This window comes from Chlorocebus sabaeus, chromosome 21 (genome assembly GCF_047675955.1).
Source record: "Chlorocebus sabaeus isolate Y175 chromosome 21, mChlSab1.0.hap1, whole genome shotgun sequence".
Lineage (NCBI taxonomy): Eukaryota > Metazoa > Chordata > Mammalia > Primates > Cercopithecidae > Chlorocebus > Chlorocebus sabaeus.
The window spans coordinates 116,193,907-116,218,234 of record NC_132924.1 but is presented as its reverse complement, the minus strand read 5'-3'; the positions used below and the strand labels follow the sequence as shown (position 1 = coordinate 116,218,234).

The window sequence follows — 24,328 nt, the reverse complement described above, 5'->3', positions numbered from 1 at the left end:
TAAAAATAGCCATGTTCTTGCTAAGACTACAAACATAAGTGAAACTTAACTTGGGTCAATTTCCGATAAATGCTTATGACAGAAATAACAATTTAACCCCAGCCGATGATAAGTAGTCAACTAACATATGATTATGTGACTAGGGACTTTCCAAAAAGTTACTTTAAAAAGGCAATTATGTAACTGCAAACCAGTCAAATAATGTTTTATTTTGCTTCTGTAACTTCCCAGTAAATGCTTGCCTCTGACACTTTGTCATCGCAACACTAAACTTTTGTTGGTCTGGTGCTCCCCAATTTATGAATTGCTTCTTACTTAAATAAACTCTTTAAAATTTTACTGTGCCTCATATTTTTTAATAGAGAAGAAAAGAGAGAAGGAAGAATATTTTAGAAATAAAGGAACTTCATGGGCAGAGTCACAGTGCGAGACAAGAGGAGCAGACCAAGGGCAAGATTGCTGGGGGAGTGAGGACTCCCTCCCTCTTCTCCCCTGAGAAGCTGAGATAAAGGGGGAGGAGAAACCTGGGTGCCCCCCACTGATAAGCAGGCTCCACCCAGAGGCCAGTCCTGTGTGTCTGGGGACAAGGGGACAGAGCAGCAGAAGTGTCCCTTCTCCAAGATCAAGGAACTGGGGTGGGGGCAGAAGGGGGACTGTTTCCTGGACCCCAGTCCTCCAAATCAGCACCTAGAGTGGAACCAGGAAGGATTCTGGAGCCACAGAGGATAGACAGACAGTAAGTTCCCTTTTGGAGTCAGAGGCCTTGGGTGGGGTGTGAGGGTGACTGTGTGCAAATGTCCTGCCCCCACTGGAGGGGAGGGAACCTGAGGCTTACAGAGTAGAAAGGGGGAGAGAGAGGGAGGTAATGGGAGAGGGAGTGAGAAATGGCACATTCAGGGGACAGGTTCATTCTGAAGCCCATCTGGGAAGACTGCCCTGAGATAAAAATATGTGTTGGGGGGCAGGGTGGGCAGCGAGGGTAACAAAATGGCCTGAGAAAACTCTCTTCAATGCACCATTTCCTGCACCAGCTTCTCTCTCCTCCTTCTCCCACCACTCACTTCAGGAAGGTGGGGACCAAAGTGAGGAAGAGCCAAGGGAACCCAGCCAAGCAGGTGGAATGGGGACTCTCTGGAGCCAAGAGGTAAGTGGACTCCTCTCCTAGGGCTGGAAATACACTGATGTTGTCACTCTGGGCTCTAAAATCCCACAAACATTCATCCCCTAACTGTCTGCTTCATCCTCACCCAAAACAGTTGACATTCCTTGTTTTCTCATCTTCCAGGAGTTAAAGTAGGACTGGGTTTAGGAAGAGTTGGGATAATTATTTCTGTATAAAGTGACTATAACACTAACAGATGCATTCTCTCTCCCCTCTCCTCCTCCTCTTCCCATCCCTGTCTCTCAATCCCCTCCACCTTTTATCTTTCACCTCTTGGTTCCTCCCACAGAGCACTCCAGAGGAGAGGCTGCCCGCGGAAGGGAGCAGGCCATGGGCAGTGGCCAGGCGGGTGCTGACAGCTATCCAGGTTTTGGGCCTGCTCCTTTGTTTTTCTGTGCTTTTGTTCTACATCTTCCAGAACTGTGGGCCTCGTAAGCAAGATCCCAGACACCCTAACCCAGTCAGCCCTCGCCCAGCCCTGGCACCTGGGCCCAGTCCCTGCTCCTGGGGCTTCTGTGCTCCCTGACCCTTGGGGTCCCCATGGTTCTTCCTCCCTGCATCCTAACCATTTCTTTTTCATCAACTCCCCGCTTAGTTACTCACCTGATGTTCTTTGCCTAGCCCCTTGGGAGAGCCCTGGTCTTTTTGCCTCTTCTTTCCCAGCTCTGAGCTTTTCCCCACAGGCCCCTGTGAGACATCTGTGTGTTTGGATCTCCGGGATCATTACCTGGCCTCTGGGAACACAAGTGTGGCCCCCTGCACCGACTTCTTTGGCTTTGCCTGTGGAAGGGTCAAAGGGACCTATAATTCTTTTCAGGAGCTTGCCACAAAGAACAAAAACCGACTTCGGAGAATACTGGGTGAGGAAAGCAGGGTAGAAGATGCTCTGTGCAAGTAGGTGCCTAGAATGACCATGACTACTCCAAACCCTATGTAGTTGTGGAACAACTGGTTTGTGCCAACCCAGGTGGGATTATATGGATGGATGATTGGAGATGATGGGGGAGTAAAAGAGGTAGGATGGCGGGAGCTGCCTGGATTTGCTCCTCTCTCACTGTTTCCTGTTGCCTTACCTTGGGTACCCTTCTTCCATTTCTCTTGGTCCCTCTCTGCATTTTTTTCTTTATCTGATTTCCATCTTCTTTGCTTCTCCATGTATCCATAATTACTCCATTCTCTCCAACTTGTCCCTTTTAGCAAGCTCCATCTTTGTTGCTTCCTCCAAATGTTCAGTTTCTATCCTATGCATGGTGTCTTCCTCCACAAGCATCTCCTTAGCACCTCCTGCATTTCATTTCTTTTGTCTGTCACTCTCATTCTCTAACCTCCAAAACCTCTAGTCTCCCAATGCCTCCTTTTCAACGTTATCCTCTCCCTCTCACCATGCCAAAGCTCCCCTCTCTCAAAATGATCTCTTGCTTCTTGCTTCTCCTTTGAAACCTTGGACCATGGCAAGCAAGTTGATCTGGAACAAGTGGAATGATAGAGATGGATGACTGGAGATGATGGATGATGGTGGAATGAAAGGGGTAGGATGGTGGGGTGGGAAGTGAGAGAGGGCTTCATCACTGTGCATAAGAGAAAAAGTGGGTAAGTACAAAGGATATGTTGGAAGAATAGGAGAGCTGAATTAATTGGCAGTGGAAGTAAAGTTCCTGCAGATGGGGGCTGGAGAGGAAAACTGCCAGGACTGAGAGGAAAACCAGAAGGATGCACTGTAACTGTGTAGGAGGTTGGAAGTGCGTCCGAGGAAGTTGGTGGATGGTGATGAGGATTTGGGAATAAGAACATATAAGATAGGCATGCGTTTCCAGTGCAAGGGAACCTAAAGGATGTGTTGACACTATCAATTAGAATCTGGGAAAAATAATGCACCCCTCTGCCCCCCTTTTTTGATGGGGAAAGAGTGGGAGGTGGACTCTCTTTGGGTAGATGGATACTTTCAGGGAAGGCTCAGAGATAAAAAGAAAAAATATGCTCAGGATACATTCTATTGCCTCCGATGGGATGAATAGATTTCAGGGGGACTGAGGGTGGAAAGAGAGTTAGATATTAGAGGGTGGATAATTCAGAGAGACTTGCGTTTGATTATTGTAGTGTGTGTGTTTGTTTCCTGGGATCAATGGATGAGAAGTCTGGACTAGGAGAGTCCTCTCCTGTTTCTTCTCTTTGCTAAACCTTTCCTTATGAGTTTTCTTCTCTCCAATTCCTTAAAGTTCTCTAGTTCCCTGAATTTGTCTAATTTCTTCAGTCATTTCTTTCTTTCCTGTCTTTCATTTCTCTCTTTTATCCTTTGCCCATATCCCACTTATTGCTACCTTTCTCTTTTCGTCCCTGTCTTTTCCTTCTTGATTTCTTTCCCACATTTCTTTTATTTTCCATATTGTCTTCTTCTCCTCATTCTCTTTCCCTGCTTTCATCATTTCATCAAGTAGATCTATCCCAAATTGGGCAGTGCTCTCATCCTTCTTATTTTCCTCATCTCTATTCCTCCCCCTCCTTCCATCTTCTGTGGGAGTCTTTCTTTCCTGTAAGCTCCCTGTCTCCCACCTTCCCTCTTTGCCTCTACACCAGTTGCCACTCCTTTAATTCTCCTGCCGACACAAAGAGTCAAACTCTGTAAAATATTTGAAAAGATTTATTTTGAGCCAAATATGAGTGACAATGGCCTGTGATACAGCCCTCAGGAGATCCTGAGAACATGTGCCCAAGGTGGCCGGGGCACAGCTTGGTTTTATACATTTTAGAGAGGCACGAGACATCAATCAAATACATTTAAGAAATACATTGGTTTGGTCCAGAAAGGTGGAACAACTCAAAGGGGCGGGGGTGGCTTACAGGCTATGGGTGAATTTAAACATTTCCGGGTTGACGGTTGAGTTTGTCTAAAGATCTGGGATAGATAGAAAGGAAATGTTCAGGGTAAGATAAAGATTGTGGAGACCAAAGTTCTTTTGAAGTCTCATGGTGGCTGCCCTTAGAGACAATAGGTGACAAGTGTTTCCTGTTCAGATCTTAGTTAATCAAAAGATCTAGCTATGTTAACAGAGATATGTTAATAGCTAATAGAGATTCTTTATAGATGCAAATTTTCCTCCACAAAGAACAGCTTTGTAGGGTCATTTTAAAATATGGCAAAGAAACATGTTTTGGGGTAAAATATTTTTATTTTCTTCTTTGTCTTGTAATGTTATGCCAGAATCAGGTTAGAAAGTAAATCATGTTACATGGGGTTAAATAAAACCCATCTGATGAGAACTTATGATATAGGGCATGACTCCCCAGACCCCTTTGATAGGAATTTGGGCAAGATAAAAATAAAATTAGAGTTTAGTCCTCACTCCCATGCTTCCTTCCTAGAGGCCCAGAATTCCTGGCACCCAGGCTCTGGGGAGGAGAAAGCCTTCCAGTTCTACAGCTCCTGCATGGATACACGTGCCATTGAAGCTGCAGGGACTGGTCCCCTCAGACAAGTTATTGAGGAGGTGAGAAAAGCTGGGATACTAACTTTTCCGGACACATAACATGTGGGACCAATGCATGCTTAGGGCTACCGTTTTTTTTCCTAGAGGGTGGATCTTCTTCCTAGGGCCCCCGAAGTTCTAGGAGGGAGATGGAGATGGAAATGGTTATGCCCTGTGAAAGTATCAGGACCTTGGGAGAAAGCAGATAAAAAAAGGACAGATGTGGCGCCCTAGAGGAATCAAGGCACCCAGGGCAGAGGTCAGGCAGTAGCAGCTGTGTAAGAGATGACCAAGACAATGAGGGATGGGCTCCACAGATCCTATGCTCAGCCCCTTCTCTCTCCTTTAAAGCTTGGAGGCTGGCGCATCTCTGGTAACTGGACTTCCTTAAACTTTAACCGAACGCTGAGACTTCTCATGAGTCAGTATGGCCATTTCCCTTTCTTCAGAGCCTACCTGGGACCTCATCCTGCCTCGCCACACACACCAGTCATCCAGGTGAGGGATGCACTGGCAAAGATACAGTTGGACCTGGCCTGACTCCATCTCTAGTCAATCATCCCTTAGAGGAAGGTTGCAGGTTGGGAAGAGAGGACACCTGTGTGATATAGGAAACAACCCAACCTTAAAGGAAAATTATTGATATGAAAGTCAGGGACATTAGCTGGGGGTGGGAAATGGAGCAGCACAGCCAGTGCTGGGAAGACAGAAGTAGGCCTGGTCTTTCTTACTGTTAATCTGGATTAATCTCAGAGCCCCTTAACTAGTCCTCCTATCTCTAGGATTGCTCTCATTTTATTTACTCTTTATTTTTACTAGAGGGAACTTTTCTAAACCAAGGGCTAACTATACTACTGTCTGTATTTAAATGCTTGTCAGTGACCCAGTGGCTTGCCAGGTCATCAGAATCTAGTCCCTAATCTTTAGTAAAGCTTTGCAAGCACCTTGTGATCTGACCCCTACACACTTCTCCAGCCTTATCTCCTGTACATTCCTTCTCTCCCTTACCCCCAAGCCATGCTGACTCACTGCTACTTCCAGGAATATTTCTTAGTTCTTTGTCTATGCTGCTCCCTGTGTCTGCAACCATCCCCCACACTGAACCTGGAAAACTTACATGTTTTTCAAATGTTGGCTTTATTATCTCTTCCAGGAAGTCTTCACCAACACCCTGGTTATGAGTTAGATGAAGCCTTTCTCTCGCTTTTCTCATTTCCTCATGCTCTCAGCATTTATCACTCTGTGTTGAACATTGTGAGCCTCCTTAGGAAAGGACCATGCTTTATTTGCCTTTGTTCCTTAGGACCTAGCACAGGGCCAGGCAGCTAGAGGCTTTTGCCAGGTATATGTTGAGTGAGTAACTAAATAAAAACACTGGAGCTGTCACTATTGTGGTTAATGTAATGCTATCTGCATATTTGGACCCTACTGTCAAAAGAGCCACAAAATTATTAGAGGATAAGTACAAAAGAATTGATTATCATTATGAGGTGTTCTAAAATTTAGTTCTAAACAGTGTGCTCAGGAGTTTAACTGATGTAGCCTTTGGGGGCCAGTAAAGATCTGGTTAAGAAGAGGCCCAGAGAGGAGAGAATGAGAGAAGGTGAGCTAAGCAAGCCTTGAAACATGGTTAATTCACACAAGTGGAGGTGAAGCTATGGGGTGTTGGAAATCCTGAGCCAGGGGGAGGACCTGGAATGATGTGATTCCTCCATGGGGTCAGTGAGGAGGCTGGTCTATTAACTGAGGATTTGGGAGGCAGAGTGGGGTGCAGTGGGAGGTAGAAGTGAGACTGAAGACATAAGGTTGAGCCTGATTATTTCTAAGAAGTCAGGCAGAGGTGAAACATTTGACATAATAGAAAAAAAAAAAAGAGCTACTGAGGCCATCCAACTGTTAGGACAATTGTGCATAGAGCAAATATTTTGATGGTTGTGCATAGTCAGCAGTTTTGAATGTCAGTCTGGGGGTGTCGAGGAAACTAAACGAGCATTTTTTGAGGCCCTGAGATAGAGGTAGAAATGGAAAGGAAGAGCCAGGCACAAGGATTTAGGCAACTTCACCAAAGTGATGATAGTCCATGCTGTTTCTAGAGGATTTGGTGATTGATTGGATATAAATAAAGAAAGTGGGGGATTACACAATGATCCCATTGTTTTGATTTAGTGTGAATGGGAGGAAGGTGGTTATCATCAGTGTGAGCTTAGATAGTCTTTTGAGTTAAAAGCAGGTAGGAAGGATGGACTACAGAAGGAGAACTTCAAAGACTGAGGGCAGAAGGGAGCCAGGGAAGAGTGAGTACAGTTGGAGAGATGGGAGCTAGACCAGTGTGGTGGGCCACAAAGGAAAGAAAAGGAGCTTCAGGAAGGAGGGGTGAACAAGGAATGAAAAGACACCCTTGGATACCTAGAGATACTTTCCAAACAGTTATGGCAGTGGACACAGACTGTACGGAACTTAGGAGGAAGGTAAGAAAGTGGAAACAGTGGGCATAGATGCTTTTTTGTTCCTTGAACTGTGGACATACAATGTAGCAAAAGGGTCAAGTGAAAGTTTTTTTCAAGACGGAAGGAAAAGTATATGGCTCAAGATAAGAGTGGGATATTGAAATTGGAGAAGAAAAGGGAAAGGGTAGAAGCAAAGATCTTCAGAATAGAATCAAGGATTCATCAGGGCCAGACTAAGGTGAAATATACATGGTGCTTACCTGGGGGGCTAATTTAAGAAGGTCCCCAAAACTCAGTATCACAATAAATAGTATTTTAATATATGATGAACCAAAATATCAAACTTTTCTTCATTATGAATTTTTTGACAAAAGATTATGCTTTTTTCCCCAAAATGGAACAAAATTCTATGTGAATCATTTTGAAAATACTAATGATTTTTCTTTTCAAAGTGAATCAAAAATACACTGAGGACTTTTCTTGAACACAACATGATTCTTTTCAAAATTGACTAAATGCATGTTTTTTGGGGGAAAAAAGTCCATGATAAGCAAAGTTTTGAGATTTTATTTATCATACATTTTTGGTAGTAATTTTGATTTTTTAAAATGTTAATTAAGTATTAATCTTGATTACTGAGTTTTTTTTAAAAAAGAGTTTATTTGAGCAAAGACTGATTTGTGAATTGGGCAGCATCCTGTAGGAGTAGAGGTTCAGAGAGCTCCACCCAACAATGTAGGCAGGCAGTATTTACAGAAAGAGGAAGTGACACCCAGAAACAACTTGATTGGTTACAGCTTAGCAATTGTCTTTAATGCGCATGGTCTGATCACTTGACAGCCTATGGTTGCCTAAAGATCAGCTGCTATGGCTGGCTGAGATGGAGCTACCTATTGCAAGAATATACTCGTAGTTAGGTTGCAGTTTGATTACTGAGTTTTTGGTGCATCTTAGATTTTGTACCTGGGACAAGTTCCTCACCTCACTCACCCTGGCCTTGTTCCTAAGACAAAGAATAGCTCCTTTTAGGATGCTGATTATTATGCTTCTGCCTTGCTTGGCACACCCACATTGGTTGTAATACTCATCATCTCTTCCCATTCTCACATCTGGACTCTTCTTCTCATGCCCCTCAACCCCTAATCCCTTCCTTTCTTTGTACTCTTGCTTCTCTTCTGTCCAATCTTTATGTCCATCTCCCAAGGCCATCTCCCACGGTATATTCCCCACCTCCCCACGCCTGCCCTCTCCATCTGCCATGCTCCCCGCTTCTCTCCAGTCTCTCTTGTGTCCAGATAGACCAGCCAGAGTTTGATGTTCCCCTCAAGCAAGATCAGGAACAGAAGACCTATGCCCAGGTAAGATGGCACATGGACAAAGGCCCTGCCCTCTGAGGCCAGGAGAAAGGTGGGCACCTCTGGCACCTGTGACTGACATTTCCTTCCTCCAGATCTTTCGGGAATACCTGACTTACTTAAATAAGCTGGGAACCTTGCTGGGAGGAGACCCAAACGAGGTGCAACAACACGCTTCCATGTCCCTCACCATGACTTCACGGCTGTTCCAGTTTTTGAGGCCCCTGGAGCAGCGGCGGGAACAGGGCAAGCTCTTCCAGATGGTCACTATCGACCAGCTCAAGGTGCCTGGAACTGGGAGCCAGAAGACTGTGGGCACGGGAACCTTCCTCCCAAACATTACCTCATTTCCTTCTTCCTCCTAGTGCCCTTAATTCCTTTTCATTCTGTCTCTGGCTCCATCTCCTCCTCCTCCAATTAGCCTCTTTTCTTCTTTTTCTCACACCCAAGGGGAAGCCCTTTCCCCTTCCCTCTCTTTTCCTTCTCCCCCTCAGCTTTGTGTCCCTCCTCTAAGGAAATTGCCCCTGCCATCGACTGGTTGTCCTGCTTGCAAGCAACATTCACACCGATGTCCCTGAGCCCCTCTCAGTCCCTCATGGTCCATGACGTGGAATATTTGAAAAACATGTCACAACTGGTGGAGGAGATGCTGCTAAAGGAGAGGTTCGCCCCAGGTGGGATTGGGTAGATCATGGAAACGGAGGAGAGCCTGTGCACCATAGATCTTGGGGGCAGAGGAAACCTTGGGGAAGGCAGGCTGGTAAGGGCCTCCCAGGAAGATAAGAGGAACTTGCTACCTGTGGGGGCAGAGAAGCGTGGGGTGGGTGGCACAGAGAGGATGGAGGGATGTGTCTTGGGAGCACGAGTAAGGGAGGATACACACGACATGAAGAATGGAGGATCAGCCAAGACACAGGGTCTGCTGAGAGTAGAACACCAGCCAGTCAAGAGCCTCTGAGCTGTAGAAGATGCTGGAAGACCCAGACACAGAGGACAGTTGAGTGCATGTATGTCTTTTTAGTAGCTGAGGACTGTGGGCTGGAGGAGGAGGCACATGAGATGAGGAGATGAAGATGGTGAAGGCTGGGGGTGCTTAGGGGAAGAAAACAAGAGGAGGGGCCATTCCTCAGGTGTGGTGTGAGGATTCTGGAGCTCTTATGGGAAACAATGTCTAAGAGCATTTCTGCTAGTATCAGGAAATCAAGGGGGTGTTGGGGTTGGGGACATGAGAGAGTGGCTCTTTGTTAGGGTCTCTGCCTCCCCTGATCCCTGGGTGGCTACCACCTGAAAGCAGTGGATTTCTTCCAAGGGCTTGGGCCTAAGGGCCTTCTTCATGGTGGTAGCAGCATCTAGAAATCCTTTTTGAGGGAGGTAGCTGCCCGTTCACATGGGAGTGAGCAGGCTTACATAAGGGTGCAATGCAGTTCTGGCAGGAGCATTGCCAGTGTAGCAGAGAGGAGTCACAGAGACCAGCTTACTTCTGCTTGTGAGATACATCTGAGGACAACCTGAGATACCTTGACTGTGGAAGTAGAATCTGTTTCATGACATGAGTCCAGACTCCATCTAGCCCAGAACTTTCTTTCCCTGTGACTTTGAAGGCTGCTTCTTCATCTAGTTTTTTTTGCTAAGGAGCTAGATCCCACCCAACCTACACCACGAAAAGCTCTTTTTGACTTGGGTGCATGTTAAAACAGTTATTAATACAGAGGAGAAGGGGCTGCCTTTAGGAGGATCAAGGTGACTTATATAAAGGGAGGCTCTTTTTGAGGCATCCCCAGATTCCTGGGGTATATGTGTGGGTCTCTTTTGTCTCCATAGGGACTTTCTGCAGAGCCACATGATCTTAGGGCTGGTGGGGACCCTTTCTCCAGCCCTAGACAGTCAATTCCAGAAGGCACGCAGAAAGCTCAGCCAGAAACTGCGGGAACTGACAGAGCAACCACCCATGGTGAGGAGAGGAGTGGGCGTATTTGCCCAGATACTCGAAAGGAGTATCTGCTCTTTTGAGGGGTAAATGTTGGCATCTGTCTCTCAGGGAGGGGCCACGATGGTAGATGCCTCTCCATGTCTTGGCTTTCCACAGAAGCAGGCAAGTTGGACAGACAAAGTTTAACTTGAAAACCAAGATACCATGTGCCAGACCTTCAGGCACACATCTCCCAGCCTGACTACCTCTCTGGCTTCTTGCTGGGTGTTTGAGCTCAAATATAAAACTGAAATTGTCAAGGACTGCCCTTTCTTTGTCATTACGCTTATACTATTTGCTCAGGATAACTTGGACTTAGAGCTTATGATTTATTAGGATGAGAGAGAGAGATGTTAAGCAGTGGCCTTCCTTAATGTCTAGTTGATTTGATGTTCAAACATGCTTCACAAAGAGTTTATCTCTGATATCCAGTGGGATCCATTGGGCCACATGTAGGCTTTGTGGCACACATGTGGATATAGCTGAGGAGGGGCCTGGGTAGAAAATGCACTTCACTCACCAGAGTCTACTTATTACATAAGACGCAGAGATGCTCCTTTGCTGAGAATCTTGAAATCCCAAGTTGGATATATCCAAAAGCAAGCAGAAGAGTCTAGTACATTGGATATGTCCCAACCTCAGTGAAGGCCTCAGTTTAGTCTTAAAAATCACTGGATTTTTTTTTTTCTTAGTAATTTGTGGGCCGTTTCCCTGCCTTGGAGAAACTCTCTGCTTTGGCAACCTAAAATTGCTGTGGAATTCAGAGAAGGAAAAGGCATTCACTGGGACTGGAATGTAGCTATTGCTTATCAAGAGCTAATGATGCGCTAGACACTCTTTGAAAGCCTTTAGATCTATTAGCTGATTTAATCTTTACAATTCCATGAGGTACTATGGGTGCCATTTTTTCCTGTTTTAAAGATGAGGAAACAGAGGCACGAAAGTTAAGGAAGTTGCTCAGTTATGACAGTAAATCAGTGGAGTGAGGATTTGAACCCTGGCAGTCTGGCTCCAGGGTCTGTGTTGTTTGCTCATTGTGCTAAAAAAGCAGTCTTCCTGAGGAGCATCAGTTGGGTTGGAGAGTTGCCAAGAAGCTTCTGCCCAGCTTTTCTCTGGATTCAGATGAAGCAGACCAGAGCCCCAAGTTATCTTAATTGGGGTTGCTACAAAATCCTGGCAACAAACAGCTACCTATAAACGCCAGCACCATAGCCTCATGGCACTTCTTGAAGGTTGTAAGAGTGCTAATGTTGAGGCTCAGGCTTAAGAATACAGAAGGCTTAGATGTCCTGAAGCCATTATCTTTTCCATTAGGACACGTAATTGTCCTTGGGCTTAAAAGCTGAATTAATCTCTGCCAACAAATAGTTGTGTGACCTTGGGGAAGCCACTTCCCCTTTCTGAGACAATAGTATAAAAGATGACACTTAATGATAATAGCTGATATACATGGAGTAGTCATTGTCTGTTAGCACTTAGGACAGGTTATTTCGTTTAAATCTTCCAGAAACACTTGGAGGTTTATAATCCCTGTTTCTCAGATGCCAAAATAGGCTTAGAAAGGTCAAGAAACTTTCCCAAGACCACACAGCTCACAAGTAAATGAACAGACTCCAAAACAGATGTTTTGGCTCATAAAGTCATGTTTTTAACCACACACTGTACAGGATTGAGAAATAAGTAGGTGCTACAAACAAAGGTTAGAAAACTTTTTTATAAAGGGCAATATAGTAAATACTGACTTTGTGATCCATAAATGGTTGGTGTTACAACTGCTCAACTCTGTCCCTGCAGTGCAAAAACAGCTGTACACTGAGTAAATGGATAGGTATGGCTATGTTCGCAGGGGATCCTGATTTAGACAGCAGATACGGGGATCCTGATTTAGACAGAAGATATTCTTGGAGTTCCCGAGAGGGAAAGATCAGGAAGCATTTGAAGGATCAATGAGATCTCTGTGCAGGAGGTGGAACCGACAAAAAGTTTAGAGAGAGGAAGAAGTTTTCTGGTGAAGAGAGGGGTAACATCTCATTGGGATAGGGCAGGAGGTAGGCTGGCTAAAACTTGGTGCAGAGTGAAGGATCCTCCTGGTGGCTCTGGCTGAGAGGAGAAGACTAGGCTTGCATGGCAGGCTGTGTCCACTGATGCCCCTGGAGCGTGCTCTGGGTGTTTGAGAATCAGCAAGGAAGCCAGGGCACCTGGATCAGAGTGACTAGGACAATAGTGGGGAGGGAATCGGAGCAGGAAGGAGAGAACCATACAAGGTCTGGTAGGTCACTGAAAGACTTTTGCTTCTCTCTGTATGAAATAGAGACATGCAGAGGGATTTATCTCATTTGTGTTTTAAAAGAACATATTTTAAGGTTAGCAATGGGATGTCCTGATGATGAGTGATGTGAGAGGAAGAATGGAATCAAAGACATGACCTAGAGTTTGGCCTTGATATGATCAAAATGTTTGGTTCAATTCAGTGGCCATTAATTACCGACTTCCGATCATATTCTTTTGAATGAATTATACTCTATAGTGCCCTTATACAGAAGATTTCTAAATCTCATTATTGGACCATCTTTGGATGATTAGTTTTGAATAGAGTTATAGTCAATGAAAATGGCTGTTAAGTCAGGTTTTCTTTTGTGAAATTTAGGAAGGTGGGTTTTGAGAAGTAAAAGCAGAACTTCACATTTGTGATGATTAAATGTGAATGATTTATATTCAGCCCAACATCTCAATTTATTCAGGTCTTCCAGCTTTGGATCATTTGCAATTTTATTCAGTGTATCCTCATCCAGACTACTGTTAAGATCCTGAAGGGAGAAGGGCATCGGTCAGGTTATTGAAGACCTAGCTATGGATTTATGCATTCGTTTTTGTAACAAACATTTGTTGAGAACCTAGTGTACTTCAGGTACTTCTCCAGGCACTTGGAATGCAGCAATGAACAAAACAGACAAATAAATAACCCTGCCTTCAGCTGCATATCCTGGTGAAGGAAGAAAGGCAATAAACAAACTAATAAAATAATAAAATATGTTAGGTTGTGTTATGAAGGAAAGCAAAACAGGAAATGAGGAAAGGAAATGCTAAGTGAGTGGTAGTTAGGATTCTTAGTAGGAATGTCAGGAGAGGTCAAGTTAACTTGAAATCATTCACCATTGATGTTTACTTATGATTTGGCCAGATGAGACTCCACTCTAATTGCACTGTCATTCAACATCAGTTTCTCTAATTCACTAGGACTCAATCTGTATTTTCCAAGAATGGCTAAATCAAGATAATGCCAACAGAGTGGGGTAGTGCCTTAGGGTACTTGAAAGGTATTATTTCACCTGATCCCCAAACCTGTGAGGAAGGTAGACTAGATATTGTTTTCATTTTGACAACTGGTGTCACTGAGTCACAGGGGTTTAAGTTAATAACTCAAACTTAGTAAGTGCTAATACTCTATTCAGTGGTAGGATGGTCGTGGTGCTTGAGGATGTATTTCGTCTATAGATGGGTTTTGTTAGCCTGTAGAATCTTTTGCAAACTTTGAATTAATCACCAATATTCAAAAATTAAGATATGGCATGCCAGCATTCAGGTTTCCACCCTGTGTGTGTGTGCGCGCGCGCGCGCGCCAGGTTTCCACGCTGTGTGTGTGTGTGTGTGTGCGCGTGCGCGCGCCAGGTTTCCAGCCTGTGTGTGTGTGTGCGCGCGCGCGCGCCAGGTTTCCAGCCTGTGTGTGTGTGTGTGTGCGCGCGCGCCAGGTTTCCAGCCTGTGTGTGTGTGTGCGCGCGCGCGCGCCAGGTTTCCAGCCTGTGTGTGTGTGTGTGTGTGCGCGCGCGCGCCAGGTTTCCAGCCTGTGTGTGTGTGTGTGTGTGTGCGCGCGCGCGCCAGGTTTCCAGCCTGTGTGTGTGTGTGCGCGCGCGCCAGGTTTCCAGCCTGTGTGTGTGTGTGTGTGCGCGCGCGCGCCAGGTTTCCAGCCTGTGTGTGTGTGTGTGTGTGTGCGCGCGCGCGCGCCAGGTTTCCACGCTGTGTGTGTGTGTGTGTGTGTGCGCGCGCGCGCGCCAGGTTTCCGGCCTGTGTGTGTGTGTGTGTGCGCGCGCGCGCCAGGTTTCCAGCCTCTGTGTGTGTGTGCGCGCGCGCGCGCGCACGTCTGTGAAGCTTGGGAAACACTGGGCTAGCCTTCTCCTGTGGCGACAACTGACTGTCGCTACATGGCGCAGCTCCGGGCTGAGTGCGCTCTCTGTAGTCCCACCACGCCCTGTGGCTCTGATGTTGTACTGCTGTTCTCTGTTATGCCTCTGCATGGCCCCTATTGGAGTTTGCGGGTTCTGGTCTTTCATATGCCTCAGTTACACAAGACTTTTAGCCAGAGGAATTTTTATTATTTTGACATTATTTTTCTTCAGTGATCCTATCATAGTCCTTAGTAGTTACACATTATTTTCCAAGTGTTCAAAAACTGTCTAACTATTCGTTCTACAATTTTGCTTAGAAATTAACATTAAAGTTTCCTGGTTGGCCTGTAATCCCTAAAATTTCCTTTCATCCTATAGAAGATTGGTCAAATTTTTGCTTCCCTCTGGACTTGTAGAATTTGTCCTGATTTCTATCATTTCTCAAATACTATTTGTGGTTCTAAGGTTATATGTGCAACTTTTTTTTTTTTTTTTTTTTTGGTGCCCTAAAATTAGTCCACTGAGTTTCATTATCTTGGGTTTGAAATATTTTTTCTATTGTTTATATTTTGGAGACTTTTAAAAATCTAATTCTATTTCTCTCCTTCTCTCTCTCTCTGTAACTCTCCCTTTGCAGTCAGTGTGGTATACACTACCATTCCACATCTTGAGAGACAGCTGTAGCAGTGGTCTGCAGTGGCGATTGTACTCTCCAGCAGTCAGGTCCCATGGCAAAGCATGTTGGAGAAATGATCAGGCTCCAGCAAAGGGCATCAGGAAACAAATCAAGAACAGGAGGGGTGAGCAGGGTAGGCAGATCCACACTTCCAAGCTCAAGTGAGCTCTCTGCTGATGCTGGTTGCTGCTCCAGGTGTAGCAACTGTCTGATAAGAGGTATTCCTGGAGCCAAGCTTGTCCAGCAGAATGTGGCTGGCAGATTCTCAACTTGGCCCTATAATTGCTTTCAGACCCGGATTTCCTTTTAGTTCCTGTTGTTTCAGAGCTCCAATTCACGCAGCATGAGAAGAATCTGAGCCTCTTCTCTTTATCAGAGACAAGGTTGGCCAGGTGCGGCGGCTCATGCCTGTAATCCCAACACTTTGGGAGGCCAAGGCAGGTGGATCACTTGAGCCCAGGAGTTTGAGACCAGCCTAGCCAACATGGCAAAACTCCATCTCTGGTGGTAGCCACCTGTAATCCCAGCTACTTGGGAGACTGAACAGAAGACTCACTTGAACCCGGGAGGTGAAGATTGCAGTGAGCAGAGATTGCACCACTGTTCTCCAGCCTGGGTCACAGAGTGAGACTCTGTTACAAAATAAAAATAAAAATAAAAATAGACAAGGTTAGCAGACCTCAAGATGCAACAGAATACAGATGTGGGCAGCCAGGCCTGCAGCAACCTCCAAAATGATAACCTCTAACTGGTGGGTTCAGAAGTTTCTTCTTCAGTGACTACCAGACTGGCCTCTTTGGTCTGTTTCCTCTAGTGGGATGCACATAAACTGCCTCCATTCCCAGGACCAGCCTAGCTCCTGCAGAGAGAGTATTAGTGGCACCCTTGCTACCTTCCCTGTGGACAGGTCTTTGGGAAGTAAAAACATCACAGGACTAAAGTTTTGAGGCTTCATCCTGCCTAACCCAAATTAGGATATTAGCTGGTATTTATCAGTTTCAGCTCAGCTTTCCCTCAGGCCAGCTACCTCCTCCTACCCCTGGGTTCCTTGAGTGTGTGTCTCCATTTACCCTGTGTCATCTCTGGGTTTACACCTTGGTCAAGTTTTCAAAGCCATTCAAGCCCACCGCCAAGACCTTCTCAGCGTCTGTCTCTTATGTTTCTCATTCTCGAGGTCCTCAGCTGGCACTGCCGTCTTGGGTGTTTGTCCATGGCCTCCTGCCTCCGCAGTGAAAGCCCTCTACCTTCCTGTTCTATTTTCTCGTCTCTGACTTGGCTGGAAGTCTTCCAGCTCTATGAATTTATACAATGAGTCTTGTCTTGTGTCCTCTTTTCCTAGCAAACAATATGGCCTGTAAAAACCAGTTCTACTCTGATAATTTTCTTCTTTGTAAGATGCTACAGTATAATACACCATGCCCACCTGGAGAGAGGATAAGGGTGATGGTGGTAGAACAGAATTTCCATCTGCAATCTCCGTTTTGAGCAAAGAAGCATGGAGGATGGGAATCATTGCTGGGACCCTGGAGTAGAGTGGTTGGGTGGGGTGGGGGGAACAGGGGGAACATCAGATTGCCGAGGTATGAGGTTTGAGTTCTCATCTTCTTCCCAGGAGCCTCTTGGTCCCCCAGAATGATGCCTCCTAGAGGCCTTGCTGTCAAATTCAATAGGCAATATCATGAAGGATTTGCTCAGCCAGGCTCATGAGACCAGCTCTGAGGAAGATGTGCTTATTTTGTGCTAAGTGGTGATGTGCTTCACCCTAAGGGGTAGTAAACTGAGATGAATCCCAGAAAGTCCAGTCAAAAGAGCACCCTCTGGGAATGAAGATCTAGTGAAGACTAGGGAGACAGATGAGGAAAGAGCCCTGAACAGGAGCCACTCATTCCAGCTTTGTCTCCATAGCCCGCCCGCCCGCGATGGATGAAGTGCGTGGAGGACACAGGCACGTTCTTCGAGCCCACGCTGGCGGCTTTGTTTGTTCGTGAGGCCTTTGACCCGAGCACCCGAAGTGCTGTATGTGAGAGCTCTTCCCAGCCCACATCCCTCCACCCCTTCCCACCCAACCCAGCCTTCCCTCATTCTGTTAACTTTGACTTTCTCAGTGGTATGTGTGATTGGGGAATCGGCCAGTCAGAGAGAAGGGCCACTGAGAGATGGAACCCAAAGGCCTTCTCCATCCCTGGGGTGGAAACAGTTCAGCTTTAGGCCACGGAGTCTCCATGACATGCTCTCACTTGGACAAATCACCCAACTTTCCTGGTCTTGTGTTTCTTCAACCATCAAATGAGAAAATCGAGCCAGGCACTGTGGCTCATGCCTGTAATCTGAGCACTTTGGGAGGCTGAAGTGGGCGGATCACCTGAGGTCAGGAGTTTGAGACCAGCCTGACCAACATGGAGAACTCCATCTCTACTAAAAATACAAAATTAGCTGGGTGTGGTGGTGCATGCCTGTAATCCCAGCTACTCGGGAGGCTGAGGCAGGAGAATTGTTTGAACCCAGGAGGCGGAGGTTGCGGTGAGCAGAGATCATGCCATTGCACTCCAGTCTGGGTGACAAGAGTGAAACTTCATCTCAAAAACAGAAACAAAGACAAAACAACAACAACTTAAAAAAAGGAAAATTGAACACTATCATCTCTAAGGCTCCTCCCTGTTATCTAAGATTTTTTTAACAACACATGACATGATGTCAGAACGGATGACATAATCTTGCAGAGGGCAAATAAGTCAAATAAATCACCACTGAGTACTTTCTGAGTACCACATGCCTGGGACTCCTTCAAGCACTTTGCATGAACTACGTCATTTAGTTCCTGTTATTATCCTGATTTTATGCAAGAGGGAACTGAAGCAAAGAGAGGTTAAGTGACTTGCCCAAGGTCACACAGTTACCGAAAAGCAGAGACAGGGTTTGAACTCAGGCATTCTGATGCCAGAGCCCAGCCTCTTGATATTGCCTTTCATTTCCCTCCAAGAAAGGATTTACATGAGGTGGCAGGTGGCTGGGGAAGCAGTGAGTACACACTCAGGTTGTGAAGCCGGGGAGACGTGGGGGACTGAGCTGAAGAGCTCAGGAGGATGAGGAGAGGGAGTGGACACTAAAAAAGATGGTGTGAAGACAATGGCGCTGAGCCAGAGGAGAAAACGACAGCCCTCTGCTCCCTCTGCTTGCTGGGAGGTGTTCCTGCCCCCAGGAGTAAGGACACTGTCTTTCTCCTGCGTCAGGCTACTATATCCCATGGAAAGGAACTATGTCTCCCTGATGGCCCTCATGGACGCCCAGGCCCCACCTTCCCTTTGTGGGCTTGGCACTGCTTCCTTTCTCCACAGATCCTTTAGTTGCTTTAGTTGAGCTGCTGCTCAAGCAACAGCTCCAGCCCAGGTAGCTCGTTGGGGCCAAGGTCTTTTCCAAGGGTCTTTTCCAGGCTGAAGCCTCTTCTGATCCTGTCCCCCTGTCCCTGGACCTCACTCCCACAGGCCATGGAATTATTCACTGCGATCCGGGATGCCCTCATCACTCGCCTCAGAAAGCTTCCCTGGATGAATGAGGAGACCCAGAACATGGCCCAGGACAAGGTCAGGTCAGGCATCCTGGCTGGTATGGGAGCCTGTGCGGGGAATGGAGTATTAGACCAAGCGAGATGGGGACTGGATGCAAGTGCCAAAGGCCCCCCAGGCACAAGCTAAGTAGGGAAGCTACTGGGCTGCGTACACACACTGGCAACAATGTGAGAGGCTTGGGAGGCAACAATGGGACAGAGCAACGAGTGGGAGAAATTCCCTCTGGTAGACTCAAAGAGTGTTCTGTGTCTCTCTCCAGGTTGCTCAACTGCAGGTGGAGATGGGGGCTTCAGAATGGGCCCTGAAGCCAGAGCTGGCCCGACAAGAATACAGAGATGTGGGTCCCTGTGTTTTCCAGCTCCTTCTCAGTCCTTGACTTCTCCTCACTTCTCTGACCATCCTGAGTCTTTGTTGAACACTCAGTTTTCCCTGGGTAACTCAGCCCTGTCCTTGCCCTGGTGCTGGCTGGGGTCGATGGGGGAATATCCACACTGGATTTTTTTGGCAGAAGAAAAAAATCTTGTTTTTTTCTTGTTGGCAGAAGAATAGAAGCTTTTCAGGTCCCAGTGCATGTCCCCACACACATGCATGCATCCTGTGACTTGTCTGGGCGTGTTCATCTGTGTGCTGATCTGTGTAAAGCCTCTGTGTGCTGTGTGGTGATGCCACTGGGTTGCTGTCTCCTAATCCCTGGATGCCTGTGTGTCAGGGCTTGCCTGTTTTGGGTCAAATGGTCCCACTGGTGTATGTCAGCATGCATCTGTAGAAGTGTCTGTGTGCTCAAGTCACCTCCTGCCTCTTCCCCAGATACAACTTGGACCAAACTTCCTGCAGTCTGTCCTGAGCTGTGTCCGGTCCCTCCAAGCTAGAATTGTCCAGAGCTTCTTGCAGCCTTTCCCCCAACACAGGTATGAGTGCAGGGGAGACACAGGCACTCCATCCTGGAGAGATCCATCCACGATTCGTAGGAAAGGAAGCCAGGGCTCAGGGCAGGCAGCATGAATAGTAACGGCAGTTGGGAGGGACTGCGTAGGTCTCAGGGTGGCAGGGCAATATGTGGTGGGGGCTGGAGTTCACGTGTGCTCTTCCCACAGGTGGAAGGTGTCCCCTTGGGAGGTCAATGCTTACTATTCAATATCTGACCATGTGGTAGTCTTTCCAGCTGGACTCCTCCAACCCCCGTTCTTCCACCCTGGCTACCCCAGGTATGGGTCACTCTGTGAGGGTAGGTAGGGAGTTTCCCAAGAGGGGCCGACAGGTGTTATAATGAATGGGACTTACAGCTGGAGAATTGGAGTCAAAAATGCCAAAAGATTCTGGGGGTCAAACAAGCCCTTGTCTCCCTAGAGCTGTGAACTTTGGCGCTGCTGGCAGCATCATGGCCCACGAGCTGTTGCACATCTTCTACCAGCTCTGTGGGTAACAGGGGCCACTGGGAGGTGGGATTATAGGGAACCTAAGGGAAGGCCACAGGGGGGCCTGGAGGGGAAAGGGAGGTTATTTAAGGTTTGAGGTGGGGCAGTCCTGGGAACTTTGCCACGCTCCTGGGAGCTGGGTCAGTTTGTGGTACCACCCACATCTTCACCTCGGCAGCACCAACCCTATGTTCTCTTGCCCTGTTTTCAATAGTGCTGCCTGGGGGGTGCCCAGCCTGTGACACCCATGCCCTCCAGGAAGCTTTCCTGTGCCTGAAACGCCATTATGCTGCCTTTCCATTACCCAGAGGAATCTCCTTCAATGACTCCCTCACATTCTTGGAGAACGCTGCAGACGTGGGGGGGCTAGCCATTGCGCTGCAGGTATGCAAGTGTCAAGGGCCACAATTTATGTGCACTGGCAGACTAGAAAACATGTGCTCAAGTTTTCCTGCCACCCTTCCTGATGCAGGTACAGTTATATGGCTTTCTGCCCTTCACATCCCCCCTGAACAGACGGCAACCTGGGGATCCCCCTCCTACCCCAGAGATCTTCTGTTTTTAGGACATCTATAGGTCTTCTGGGAATTACTCTTTCTTCTGGCTCAGATCAACTTGTCAGTGCAGAGCCAGTGAGCAAGGGCCATGGGTTTTGGGTACTGTGTGGAGGGACTTTCAAATGGCCACAGGTCTAGAGCCTGAGGGCCCTTCTCCACCCGCCCCTACCCAGGCATACAGCAAGAGGCTGTTATGGCACCGTGGGGAGACCGTCCTGCCCCGCCTGGACCTCAGCCCCCAGCAGATCTTCTTTCGAAGCTATGCCGAGGTAGGTACAGCCACCTCCTGCCACAGCTTGCTTTATGTCAGTTTGAACACCTTATTACTGAAGCTCATGGAACTCCCCTCCTTGGACACTCCACCAAATACCCTAAACCCTCTGCTGCAGATGTCCTCACTGTCATCTTTTCTCATCCTTCCCTACCCCTTGGAATCACGCCTCAGATGACTACAGTTTCTTCTACCTAATTCAGCACCCCTACAACTCCAAAGGTAGAAAAAACTCTATTCCCAGGTTCCTTCAGGAGAGGAGACCAACTTTTTTCTCCTCTCATACCCCCAAAATACAGATGCCTTAAAAATAAGCCTGTGGCTGGGCGCAGTGGCTCATGCCTGTAATCCTGGCACTTTGGGAGGCCGAGGCGGGTGGATCACTTGAGATCAGCATTTCAAGACCAGCCTGGCCAACATGCTGAAACCCCGTCTCTACAAAAAATACAAAACTTAGCTGGGCGTGGTGGCGGGCGCCTGTAATCCCAGCTACTCGGGAGACTGAAGTACGAGAATCGCTTGAACCTGGGAGGCGGAGGTTGCAGTGAGCCAAGATCCTGCCACTGCACTCCAGGCTGGGTGATAGAGCAAGACTCAGTCTCCAAAAAAAAAAAAAAAAAAAGCCTGCAAAAGGCTGACTGTATGCCACATTCCTCTTCAGACGCCTGACCTTAGGTATGGCGACCACTTGACATCATCTCCTTGAGCACCCTGTGTTCCCTCAACAGACTCAGGTGCCAGGTCTTCAACACACTTAGATTAGACTTCACCCCAGAGCTCCTGTGCTAGACCCCGCCCCTCGGTCACTGATAAATGGTATCATTATACAGCCCAGGCCTTCCTCCTGGACTACTATCACCAGATTAAATGAACTATACATTTCAAATGCTCCATGTGGCCCTTGGAGCACTTGATCCCCTGTTCCCCTCTTTGTCTGCTGTCCCTGATCACCCCTTGTCACTAGGTCAACCTTGTCTTGTGGACCCTCCTCCTTCAATGACCTCTCTTCCTGCTCAGGTGATGTGTAGGGAGCCCAGCCCCCAGGAATCTTACGACACTCACAGCCCTCCACACCTCCGAGTCCATGGGCCCCTCAGCAGCACCCCAGCCTTTGCCAGATATTTCCGCTGTGCACGTGGTACCCTCTTGAACCCCTCCAGCCACTGCCAGCTCTGGTAACTTGGTTACTGAAGATGCCACAGCACAGAAATATCGACCAACACCTCCCTGGTCACATCCACGGAATCAGAGCAAGATTTCCTTTCCACTTCTGTTCCAAAAATAAAAGCCGGCACTTGGCTTCTGCTTGTCTCTTAATGACTTGTTCCTGCTATGTTCTATGCCTAGAAGTCATTAACTATAGGGCAGAAAAATACCCTGAAGTCAGAAAAGATAAGAGGAAGAAATGCCAAAAATATTTTGTGGACACAAGAAAAGGAAAAAATCAACAATTGGTGACCTGGTGGGTTTGAAGACCACCCAGTGGACCAAAGATTGGACAATAAAGCATCTAGCTAAAGACGAGAAGGGCTTGGATTAAGTATCAGAAAGCTGCTCCCAATTGTTCTCAGAATTTTATTGTTATTTTATTGTCATTGCCTCCTGCCTCTAATCTGCTGTCCTGAACAAAACCAGGAGAGGTGTGGGAGAGAAGGATGTGAGTGTGCTGTCTCTGGCCCTGGGAGATGAAACTCCGAACCCGGAGAGGCAGTCAGTCAGCACTGATGGCAATTGGTAACTCTGATGCTGAACTCTGAGGCACAGTGATAGTGATCAGAGGCAGAGAGCCACGCCTGCATCTCCTTTGGGAGTTGTGACCTGGAGCCCGTGAGGGAGGGAGGGTCAGTGAGTGAGCATGAAGCAGAGATGGATATTTAGGAATGTCAGCCTCAATGGCCCTCCTAAGAAAACCATGACACTGGCCAGACTAAAGCAGAAGAAGCCGAGGTGGAAAGAGGGCTTGTGAACAGCTGATGTCTTGGACGACTTGCCGTCTTCTTGCTGGGCCATGTCCACCACCTGCCACATCTCACCCACTGAGGAGGCCACAAAGTGCTCTTCGAACTGTTCTTGATTCTGGTCTGGAACAGGGGAAAAGGATGAGGACTGAGCCCTGACCCTGGCCTGAACCAGAAAGGAGAAGTTAGAATAGGAAAAACACGTTGAAGCCTAGGGCTGCAGTCCCAATTGCCCATATCCTTGGCCTTGACCAGAGAGGGGATGCTCTTTCTGGAGGTTTTTTCTGCTCTGTGTTCAACCACAGCCACAACTCAAACACACACACACACACACACACACACACCCCATTGCTAAGGCTAGCTGCCTCCTCTAGGGTTTCAGCACTAGGGGAGCCAGGGGCCACCTTGAAGCCAGCCAAATGCATCATGCTCACACACACAGAAGTTGCATGCAAGCTCAGCTGGCCCGTGGTGTTCCTTGACACTATTATTTCACACGATAACCATCAGTGGCTGGAGTTACCCCCAATAAACCAGACCTATGTCAGGTCTCACCCTAGCCTCATCAGTGACCTGGGGCCCGGCTTCACACAGACCTGACCCTGAGCCTCCAGACTCTCCTATCTTTTTTTCTACCTGCCTGAAGAGGGTGTTTTCTCTGTCTGGCTCCTGTCTTCTTTTCTACCTACCTGCAGAGGGCGTTTTCTCTGTCCTGCTCCCATCTTTTTTTCCACCTACCTGCAGAGGGCGTTTTCTCTGTCTGGCTCCCATCTTTGGGGCCTGGGCTCCCCTTCAGAGGCTTCACCTGCAGCAGCAGCAAGATGGGAACCAGGAACGCTGCCCTGCAGAGCTGGGAGGCCAGGGGAGGCATGAACCTGCCCACTCACTGCCTTCAGCCTCCCCCTGCTCCCAGTGACCAGCAGGATCCCTGCACCTCCTGCCCCATTCCTGTCCTGGCCCTTACCCCTTTCCAGAGGCATTTTCTCCCCTTCCCTTCCATAGGACCTCTGACTTCACATGTTCTGTGACATCACAGCCATGGGCCTGACCTTCATTCCGGCTCACTAGAGCATTCCATGGCCAGGCACGAGAATAGAGCACAGCCAAAGGCATGGCAGAGGCTTCCAAGATGAACACAGTGGGTCATCCTGTATTTAGTAACAGAAATGACTTAAGAGTTTGCAAGGTACATTCATATCCATTACACTATTAGATCCACGTAGCAACCAGGACTGCAAAATCATAGTGTTCTCATATCCATTATATGCATGAGGAAACTGAGGCTCAAAGAAAAAATGACTCTCTCACTCAAAATCACCCAAATA

General features: G+C 47.4%; 2 protein-coding genes across 2 annotated transcripts; one reads left to right on the top strand and one right to left on the bottom strand.

The window, feature by feature from the left end:
• Nucleotides 1-826: 826 nt before the first annotated feature.
• On the top strand, nt 827-22,368 carry KEL (Kell metallo-endopeptidase (Kell blood group)). Its single transcript, XM_007983247.3, has 18 exons — nt 827-1,144; nt 1,452-1,593; nt 1,846-2,022; nt 4,523-4,647; nt 4,978-5,124; nt 8,369-8,431; nt 8,524-8,712; nt 8,943-9,091; nt 10,250-10,379; nt 17,142-17,252; nt 18,719-18,817; nt 19,062-19,139; nt 19,610-19,710; nt 19,897-20,007; nt 20,150-20,217; nt 20,432-20,601; nt 20,948-21,043; nt 22,063-22,368. Exons 1-18 carry the CDS (start codon nt 950-952, stop codon nt 22,222-22,224), a joined length of 2,313 nt encoding a protein of 770 aa, XP_007981438.3. The 5' UTR covers nt 827-949; the 3' UTR covers nt 22,225-22,368.
• Nucleotides 22,369-22,606: 238 nt separating this feature from the next.
• Nucleotides 22,607-24,012, bottom strand: LLCFC1 (LLLL and CFNLAS motif containing 1). Its single transcript, XM_007983238.3, has 2 exons — nt 23,742-24,012; nt 22,607-23,126 (listed from the first exon to the last, which is right to left on the bottom strand). The coding sequence occupies exons 1-2, from the start codon at nt 23,872-23,874 to the stop codon at nt 22,888-22,890; spliced, it is 372 nt and encodes a 123-aa protein (XP_007981429.3). The 5' UTR covers nt 23,875-24,012; the 3' UTR covers nt 22,607-22,887.
• Nucleotides 24,013-24,328: the final 316 nt, after the last annotated feature.